Raw genomic sequence first — 10469 nt, 5'->3', positions numbered from 1 at the left:
TGGATGTGATGGATGATGAATGTGATGGATGATGAATGTGATGGATGTGATGGATGATGAATGTGATGGATGATGAATGTGATGGATGATGAATGTGATGAATGTGATGGATGATGAATGTGATGGATGATGAATGTGATGGATGATGAATGTGATGGATGATGAATGTGATGAATGTGATGGATGATGAATGTGATGGATGATGAATGTGATGGATGATGAATGTGATGAATGTGATGGATGATGAATGTGATGGATGATGAATGTGATGGATGATGAATGTGATGAATGTGATGTGTGTTGTTGTCATCGTGTTGTTGTTGTTGTTGTTGTGTTGCTGTGTTATTGTTATTGTGTTGTTGTTTTTGTGTTGTTGTGGTTGTCATTGTGTTGTTGTGTTGCTGTGTTATTGTGTTGTTATTGTGTTGTTGTGGTTGTTGATGTGTTACTGTGTTATTGTGTTGATGTGGTTGTCATTGTGTTGTTGTGTTGCTGTGTTGTTGTTGTCATCGTGTTGTTGTGTTGTTGTGGTTGTTGTCATTGTGTTGTTGTTGTGTTGTTCTGCTTCCAGCCACTGAACTACAAGCTTCATTAGATCTTACACATAATGAGTTTACATGTCCAGACAGAACAAAAGGCTCATCAAGTTTATTTAATTATGTAACAACAAACTGGGACACACACGCACACACACACACACACACACACACACACACACACACACACACACAAGTTTGAGTTTGTCTCAAGTTCACCAATACACAACACCTGAAGGAACACAATAGTACTGTGTGTGTGTGCGCGTGTGTGTGTGTGTGTATATATGTGTATGTGTGTGTGTGTGTGTATATATGTCTGTGTGTGTGTGTGTGTGTGTGTGTGTGTGTTGGCTGGCCCTGCAGTGAGGGCAGCCACAGGCTATCATTACCAGTGTTTTTTTCCTCAGTGCAGGAAATCTAGCCTACATTCTGCAGAGTGTGTGTGTGTGTGTGTGTGTGTGTGTGTGTGTGTGTGTGTGTGTGTGTGTGTGTCCTCCACAGGGCCAACCCACAAACAGGCCTCAGCAGTAACAGGCTTGAAGCCACTTCCTGGTTAAATGTTTATTATTAGTAAGTCTTGATGTAGAAATCAAACACACTTTCTCTGATGGAGTCAATGGATCAGTGTTCTGGTCTGACCCAGACTGGTTAGTAGATACCAGTACCCACTGGGATCAGGTCCAGACTGGAGACTGGATCATGAGCGGATGGTGGATGGACTGAATTTGAATCAGGAAGTTTGAACGTTTGAATTCTTTGTATCAATGATATTTTAAAGATAATAACAGCTGATCAATCACAGCTGATCAATCACAGCTGATCAATCACAGCTTCTGTTTTTTTTTTACTTGGAAGGAATCAGATTTAATGTGAATGAACTCTGACATAAAATATTAAAATCTAAATACAGGTTTAGTCAATAACAAGATCCAAACATCAATAATTCATGATCACTACCCAATGAGTTTTCATACATCATAGGTCATTAATAAATGATGATGTGTATTATACTTTACTATAAGGCTCCTGTTACCACCTGCTCGCCTTTTATTTGCAGCAAACAAGCGAGAGCACATTTCCCCCATTCTAACCTCTCTCCATTGGCTACCTGTGCGCTTCAGGATCAATTTCAAAATCCTTCTGTTTGTTGCGGCTCGCAAACTCTGGAACGAGATGCCTTTACAAGTTAAGCCTCTTCTTCTTAAAACGCACTTTTTCTTCAGCTTTTGAGGTGAGAGAACAACTGTTGTTGTTTTTACACGTGGCCTTTTTTTTTTTTTAAGTATATTTTTTGGACTTTTTATGCCTTTATTTATAGCACAGTAGAGAGAGACAGGAAATGGGGAGGCAGAGAGAGGGGGAATGACATGCAGTAAAGGGCCGTGCGGGATTCGAACCGGGGGCCGACTGCAGTGAGGGCTGTAGCCTCTCAACCCACCGCGCCACTCGACGCCCCATCTTTTTGTACTTTTAATCTTATTATTACAGCACTTTGGTCAACATTGTTGTTTTTAAAAAGTGCTTCATAAATACAAATGAACGATACTGAGAGTCGGCCATCTTTGTGTACCGAGTGGTTTCAACCAGAAATGAACAGACAACAATCAGCTGAGATTCCAAACAAGTCAATGAGAATATTAAGATTTATATTAAGATATAAAGTTATCAGGAAGTGAGAAGAGTTCAATGTCTTCAACCATACAGTCTATAATGTCTTTCTATAATGTAAACTGTATAATGTCTTTCTATAATGTAAGCTCTATAATGTAAACTCTATAACAGACACTGTTTAATCGCAGCACAGAGATCATCAGGTCAGTACTTGATGTTTAAATTTACTAATGGGAATTTCTGTGTATGTGTGTGTGTGTGTCTTTCTATAATGTAAGCTCTATAATGTAAACTCTATAACAGACACTGTTTAATCGCAGCACAGAGATCATCAGGTCAGTACTTGATGTTTAAATTTACTAATGGGAATTTCTGTGTATGTGTGTGTGTGTGTGTGTGTGTGTGTGTGTGTGTGTGTGTGTGTGTGTGTGTGTGTGTGTGTGAAGCAGACACAGACCTCTGTATTCACAGCAGCTTCTGACAAACAACAACAAGAGGCTACGACTTCCTCTCTCCTGCATTAAGCCACCCACCGCCTCATTATTTCAGGCTGAGAAACATCAGAGAGAGAAACTCCTACACTCACACTCATGGTAAACACACACTTTAACATCAAACAGAGAGAGGCTTTAATTCAACAGTTCTGAAACATCCTGCTCCTCCATGTCGTCACATGGATTTACAGTGTCCCTGTAAGTGGGTCAGATCATCTCAGACCTTCACACTGCTTCTGATCTGACACTTAGCTCTCCTCAGAGATGGAGGGGTCACACCACCTCAGATCAACACAGATAAGACTGAGCGGAGGGCTGCTCCATCAACGCAAAAATCTGAATAATAATTATTTTTGAGCGATATTGAGATCAGGATCATTTAACATGATTACTCACTGGCTTTGGAAACACCAGCATTTATTGAAAACAACCAGAACAGTAACACATTTAAAAAAAAACAGATTTCAAAACAAAAAGCACTGTGTCTGTAGTTTTCTTGGTTATGCTCAGCCACAGGTGTTGAATCAGAGAAGAAGCTGTGACTGTTAGAATATAATAACAGAGCTCTCCTCTGTCTGTCAGGGTGAACTCTGACTTTCAGTCTCTGGAACAGTTTTACACAAAAGACACTGAACACTCAGCAACATGGAAACCACGTCAACACAATCTACTGCCATTCACCACAACAGGCTGCAGCAACTGCTATCTCTGTAGAGCTGCAGCTAGCTGCAGTGTGCAGCTATTAGCTGTTAGCAGCAGGTAGAGGCTGTTAGCGACAGTCTGCAGCAGTTTGCAGCTGTTAGCAGTTAGCTGCAGTTAGCAGCAGGTAGCAGCTGTTAGCAGTTAGCTGCAGTTAGGTGCAATTAGCAGCTGTTAGCAGTTAGCTGCAGTTAGCAGCAGGTAGCAGCTGTTAGCAGTTAGCTGCAATTAGGTGCAGTTAGCAGCAGGTAGCAGCTGTTAGCAGTTAGCAGCAGGTAGCAGCTGTTAGCAGGTGCTGCAGTTAGGTGCACTTAGCAGCAGGTAGCAGCTGTTAGCAGGTGTTAGCAGTTAGCAGCAGGTAGCAGCAGTTAGCAGCTGTTAGCAGTTAGCTGCAGTTAGTGGCAGGTAGCAGCTGTTAGCAGTTAGCTGCAGTTAGCAGCAGGTAGCAGCTGTTAGCAGGTGTTAGCAGTTGTTAGCAGTTAGCTGCAGTTAGCAGCAGGTAGCAGCTGTTAGCAGGTGTTAGCAGTTAGCTGCAGTTAGCAGCAGGTAGCAGCAGGTAGCAGCTGTTAGCAGGTGTTAGCAGTTAGCTGCAGTTAGGTGCAGGTAGCAGCAGGTAGCAGCTGATAGCAGTTAGCTGCAGTTAACTGCAGTGTAGTGGACTGTGTCATATATACAGGTGTGTTGTTTCGACCTGTTCTGAGTGTAAACGGAGAAGGTAAATGGACTGCACTTACACAGAGCTGTTCTCGTGTTATCACCCACTCACTCGCTCCAGCATACAGCCCATCCACTCAACAGGGGAGGATTATATTCATCTTACTGTCATGTTCTTTATATACTAAAATCTAACGTCTATAATGCATTTATGTTGTCTTCAATACACTGTTAACTACAGACCAGTTACAGCCTGAGGGGCTGATCCTGGTTCAGCAGAACCAGCTGATAACCTGGACACTGTGAGGTCAGCTCTCACTAATCACCTCGATGCTCAGCCAATGACTGATCCAAACATTTTATTTATTTAAACCATCATGTTTTAATTTGAAGATGAATCAGAAGGACTTCCTGTAGCATATATCAGAGGTCCACAGCCTCAGTATCATCAAAATAAATGATTAGACTTATAAAACATAACATTAACCTTTAGAGGAAAAGAGCAGATGCTGTTTCACACAGGAAATCAGTAGAGAGGCTCGGCTGACGGAGCCCAGGCAGGTGGAGGTGTTACAACATACAGACAGGAGTATGATATCAGACTGATGACTATGTGATCCACTTTGTGCTCCCTCCATGCACAGAAAACAACAACATGCCGTGCTGCTAATGTCATGAATATTTCTGCACCCGGCCCTTTTATTCACACTATTATGCATGAATCCTCATTTGACACCAGTTGATAAGAAATCAGGTTTTCTGGGTGAAAAGATCTGAAGATAAAATGATTCAGCCTCCACCAGACAGCGAGACATAATGTTTTACATTATACCATCTCCACACCGTATTTTCTCTAAGGCAGTGTCCCAACCTTTTATAACTCATGGCCCACTTGAAAATCTCAAAAATGTTGACAGCCCACATCCAACGCTGCAACAATAACACATTCTCAGAGCACTTTTTATTTTAATTCTAACAATCGAACATTCAGGACTGAACTGAAATCAGGAGATGCTCAATTTTACTTTTCTGTTTGACGGAGGAGAGATCATTTGTTGATTCACCATCTGTCTCTGATTCTTTCCCTTTAACTCTTCTTGTTGCTGTTCAGTTGTTACCATGTATGTGAAATGATATCGCAGGATCAGACTGAGATAGTAAACAAGAGTACAATGTGGTGCAGTGACAACAACATACAAGTTCCTAGCATTGGCTTATGGGCCTTCAATGAAAGGAGTCTCTGTCTTCATCTGTTAAACAGCAGGTCCTCCACCTTTTAAACTCCACCTATGGTCTTGGTGACCTCCAGTAAAAAGCCTCTATAGCAACAGAACTAAGACAAGACCTTAAAGTCCAAGTCAAACATCTTTGAGCCAAAGACCCAAGACAAAGGTTCACTACATAATAGATCGGACCAGTGTGACACTGTCACTGGCCCGTGCTGTCCTCCACTCTCTTTAACTGATTAAAAGCACATGACAGGACAAACACTCACCTGTATCTTCGTCGATGGCGAACCGTCCCAGACCGCTCCCGTCACGAATGGAGTACTGGATTTCTCCGTCTCTGCCAGAGTCATCGTCGTTCGCGGTGACCTGCAGGAGGGTAGTTCCAATCCGGGCATTCTCTTTAACTAATCCAGTCAGGGCAAAGTGGGAGAAGTAGGGGGCGTAGAGGTTCTCGTTCACATCCACCACCTCCACCTCCACGAACGTGACGGAGAGGAGAGAGACGGGCCGTCCTTTGTCTTTGGCCTTCACTGTAAGGTTGTAGAACTGCTGGGTCTCGTAGTCCAGCTCTTTGGTGAGCCGGATCGCCCCGCTGGCCCGGTCTACCTCGAACCATCCGTTGTAGTCGTTGGCTAGAGAGTACCTGACCTGGCCCCCCAACCCCAGATCTGGATCCTGGGTTTCTAGCCAAGCCACCACTGTTCCAACAGGGAGATCCTCAAGAGCCCTGGCTTTGTACACACTGGGGATAAAGAGCGGGGGACAGTCGTTCACGTCCTCCAGGATGATTTTCAACGTGGCCACAGAAAACCTCTGGCTCCCTCTCTCTGCTCTGTCCCGGGCCTCGATCTTAAGGTTGAAGGTAGAAACAAACTCCCGGTCCAGCTGACCAGCAACATACACAATCCCGTTGGTGGAGTTGATGCTGAACTGGGTGGTGCTGGTCAGAACAGAGTACACTACTTCCCCATTAGATCCCAGATCTTTGTCCGTGGCCTCCACCTGGATCAAATCTGTACCTATGGCGGTGTTCTCAGGTATAACGATTCTGTAGCCTCCTTCCTGTAGAAACTGTGGAGCGTTATCATTAGCGTCTTCAACGTAGACCGTCAGCAGACGCCAGGCGGTTTTCTGAGGCAGGCCGAGGTCGTAGATGGTCAGGTTGAGGAGGTAGCGGTCTCTCTTCTCTCGGTCCATCGGCAGGAAGACACTGATGAGGCCGCTCTCCATGTCAATGGTGAAACAACTGTCAGTGTTTCCGTCTGAAATGGAGTACAGGATCTGACCGTTGAAGCCGGTGTCGCCGTCGTAGGCGTTGACCTTGAACACACTGGAGCCGACCTTCAGGTCCTCCCTCACAGCGATGTCTGTGGGGAACGCTTTGTCGAACTGGGGCGTCTGCCGATTGACGGAGAAGAGGTCGATGAAACCTTCTTCTATTTTGGGCTTGGTGCTGGCTTTGGACTTCTTAAGTAACTTCTCAGCTAACTTTTGGGCCACCCGGGTCTCTTTACAGTTGAAACCTCTGGGAGGAGACTTCCCATGAACCACTGAGATGTTCACGAACATAGGGTCGGAAAAGTTCTCGCCATCTGTGGCGGTTATTTTCAGACTAAAGACGCCGTTCTTTGGACTGGCTGTGGCGAGGGAATGTTGCAGTGCAAGGACACCTGAATCTGGGTTGAGATCAAAGTACCCCCATTCGTTCCCTGAAATGATCTTATATTTCACCAGCTCTAACTCGTCGATATCGATCGCTGACATGGTGGTGATCGCCTCGTCCACTGGGAAATCTCTGGAGATGACCCCCTGACACGCCACCTTCTCAAACAGCGGCTGGTTATCATTCACATTCTCCAGGTGGATGGTCACGTTGACCTCGCTCTCTCGTCGGTAAGGTGACCCCCAGTCAGACGCTCGGACGACAAACACGAAGCTCTCGGGTGAGGACTCGAAGTCCAGCTCTTTAGTGGTGCTGATCATCCCGGAGAACTGGTTAATCCTGAAGGGCAGCGGCTGCAGGCTGGAGATGCTGTAGGTGATGTACCCGTTCTCTCCTTCATCCTCGTCCACAGCAGACACCGTCAACACGCTGGTCCCCACCGGGACACTTTCATTCACAAAGAACTCATAGGAGGCCTGAGCGAAGGTTGGCGTGTTGTCGTTGGCGTCCTCGATGGTCACCCGCACTTTAACCTTGAGCTCGCTGTCTATCTCCAACACCTCCAGGTTGAAGACGTCCTGGGTCACCTGGGTGAACCAGCGGGTGGTGGAGATGACGCCCGTCAGCGTGTTCATTTGGAAAAACGCTGAATCAGCTGAAGGTGCCAGGATGTACTCTGCGTCGTCAGGCTCCGGGGAGATTTTAACGGCTTCTACTATCGTACCTGGGGGGGAAATCTCATTCAGACTCACTTCATACAGCTCCTGCACAAACTTAGCCTCCCTTGTCTGCCGCCGCCTCACCGTGACGTGGACCACCTTGACAGCAGAGAACTTCTGTGGTGTTCCCCGGTCTTTGGCCTGCAGAGTGAGGTTACAGCCGTAAGGAAAGGTCTCCCAGTTCACCGACTCAGAGGCCTTGATGGAAAACTCGCCCTCCTCAGATCTCTCTACGAAGAACTGCTCCGAGGGGTCTCCGCCTACAATGACCACCGACTCTATCTCTCCATTTAAACCCTCGTCTAGGTCCTCCACAGTGACCATGGCGTACACAGGGTTTTTATCGAGCCACGAGGGGATGTGAGTGACCACATTCATGACGGGGGCGTGCTCATTCACACGCTCTACATGGACAAAAAGCTTGGCCGTGCTGCTGACACCGTTATTCCCGTACAGCTTCATGCCACGGTCTACCGCCAGGATTTCTAGGTCGTAGCGGTTCTGCTCATCGACATTCAGCTTCCCGCTCAGAGACACCACTCCACTGGTGGGATGGACAGCAAACAGCTCCATCTTCTCCTTGAAGAAATAGTAAAACTCCCCATTGGAGCCGATGTCTGCATCAGTGGCGGTAACTTGTGCTATGCTAGTCCTGAGAGGTGTGCTCTCTGCTATGGTGACGGAGTACGTGGTGGGGGAGAACAAAGGTCGGAGGTCGTTCATATCCAACACCTGGATGCTGACTTTAGTCCAGGTCTCAAGGAGGGCTTCCCCCTTGACTGAAGCTTTCACTGTTAACACATAATTATCCTGGATCTCTCGGTTCAAGATGGCGGCATTTCCACCTTTAGTCCTGATGCGTAAGAAGCAGAAATCCCCGAGCACGTACTCCTCTGCCTTGAAGAGCCCCTCATCGTCACCCGACGTGATCCTGTAGCGGATCTCCCAGGAGCGCTGGGCCAGGTGGATCCCCATCTTAACTTTACTGTTGGCGTAGGTGCGCGCCGCTGAGTTCTCATAAACGGTGGCGTGGTAGACGGCCTGAGTGAAGCCGAAGTGAGGTCCATCCTGAGGCGCCCCCGCCATGTTCAGGCTGCAGCAGGGCGGGGGCTTGAGGAGCAGCAGCAGCAGGGCCAGGCCGAGGAGAGGGGCTCGCACGCCTGCCCACCGGCCCATATTCACATCCATCCCATCATCACTCGCTCCTGAAACAGAGAAACAGAAATGGAGGGAAAGGTTAGCCACAGGGGGGAGGGGTTTACAGCAACAGAAGGCGAGCCACATATACACGACTTGACCCTTCACCTCCAGGCCTGACGGGCTGCTAATTACCCATCGGACCACTGAGATTGATTGGAAGTGGGGGGGGGGGGGGGGGGGGGGTATCCACAGTTACTGGGCAACCAAAATGAAGGCTGACATCATCACTGTGTGGTCTCTGGACACTGACAGTCAATTGCAAGTTTGTGAAAAACCAGCGGCGGTTTGAGGAGGAACAAAATAATTGTACGGCTCGGAGGAGGAGTGTAGCAACACCAAAACAAACAGTGAAGAAAATAACTGCCCGGGACCAAATGATGGGCTGCTGCACCGTGACCCTGTCATAACCCTCCTCCTCAAACACAGGACACTGCAGCCCGAGTCTGAAACCATGTAATATCTGCAAGATCAGATACGGCTGTGAAACTGAGAGGAGAAGAAAAAACACGCGCAGCCACAAATATGTGCCACTCTGGGCTCCTGATCCCGGAACAGCCATGTTGTGGCCGGAGCAGCGCCACGGCGGTCTGCGTTCTGATGAGTCGGCACTTTCCACAAGGGATGGAGAGATGGGGCGGGAAAACACAGACTGTGTCCGAGCGCACTGATAATAACACACTGCTAAATCCACACACACACACAGACACACACACACACACACACTCCTGTAAGAGTACAAGATTTTTTTTCTTCTGACTGAGAAAAAACATTTTGTCTTCTCTGACCAGAAACAAAGAAACTGAGTTTAAATACAAAGAAAATCACTTCAGTCTCCGTCTGACCTTAAACTGTCGTCTCAGTGTCACCTTCAGTGTGTGTGTGCGTGTGTGTGTGTGTGCGTGTGTGTGCGTGTGTGTGTGTGTGTGCGTGTGTGTGCGTGTGTGTGCGTGTGTGTGTGTGTGCGTTTTCTCTGTGTTAACTCCTGGCTGCACATTCACTGCTCTCTACAATGCTGGTTTTGTTTGGGGACAAAGCTGCCCCCCCCCGCCTGTTACAGATTAATCACTGTAGAACTGGGAGCCATGAATTCTCCTTCACCTCCTCATCTCTCTCTTTTCTTTCTCTCCCTCCCAGAACTCTGTCGTTCCCAGGGAGAAGTGACAGTGTGATGAAGAGGAAACCTGATGTGAGGAGTGGACAGGACGACGTGGGGAGGTTCAGTGTGTGTGTGTGTGTGTGTGTGTGTGAATGTGTGTGTGTGTGTGTGTGTGTGAAGCAGACACAGACCTCTGTATTCACAGCAGCTTCTGACAAACAACAACAAGAGGCTACGACTTCCTCTCTCCTGCATTAAGCCACCCACCGCCTCATTATTTCAGGCTGAGAAACATCAGAGAGAGAAACTCCTACACTCACACTCATGGTAAACACACACTTTAACATCAAACAGAGAGAGGCTTTAATTCAACAGTTCTGAAACATCCTGCTCCTCCATGTCGTCACATGGATTTACAGTGTCCCTGTAAGTGGGTCAGATCATCTCAGACCTTCACACTGCTTCTGATCTGACACTTAGCTCTCCTCAGAGATGGAGGGGTCACACCACCTCAGATCAACACAGATAAGACTGAGCGGAGGGCTGCTCCATCAACGCAAAAATC

At 47.1% G+C, this 10469-nt stretch overlaps 1 protein-coding gene across 1 annotated transcript in view; it reads right to left on the bottom strand.

Annotated features, from left to right (window-relative positions):
• Positions 1–10469, bottom strand: part of fat3a (FAT atypical cadherin 3a) — a 129503-nt gene that overhangs the window by 70909 nt on the left and 48125 nt on the right. The window contains exon 2 of the mRNA XM_087176679.1: positions 5493–8813. Within this exon, the coding sequence (XP_087032805.1) occupies positions 5493–8796 (3304 nt within the window). The 5' untranslated portion in view covers positions 8797–8813. The remainder of the gene's footprint in view (positions 1–5492; positions 8814–10469) is intronic.

This window comes from Seriola lalandi, unplaced genomic scaffold (assembly GCF_002814215.2).
Source record: "Seriola lalandi dorsalis isolate HSWRI2012SDOR001 ecotype SW California unplaced genomic scaffold, Sedor1 jcf7180002054564, whole genome shotgun sequence".
Taxonomy (NCBI): domain Eukaryota; kingdom Metazoa; phylum Chordata; class Actinopteri; order Carangiformes; family Carangidae; genus Seriola; species Seriola lalandi.
This window is presented reverse-complemented; position numbering and strand designations above follow the sequence as displayed.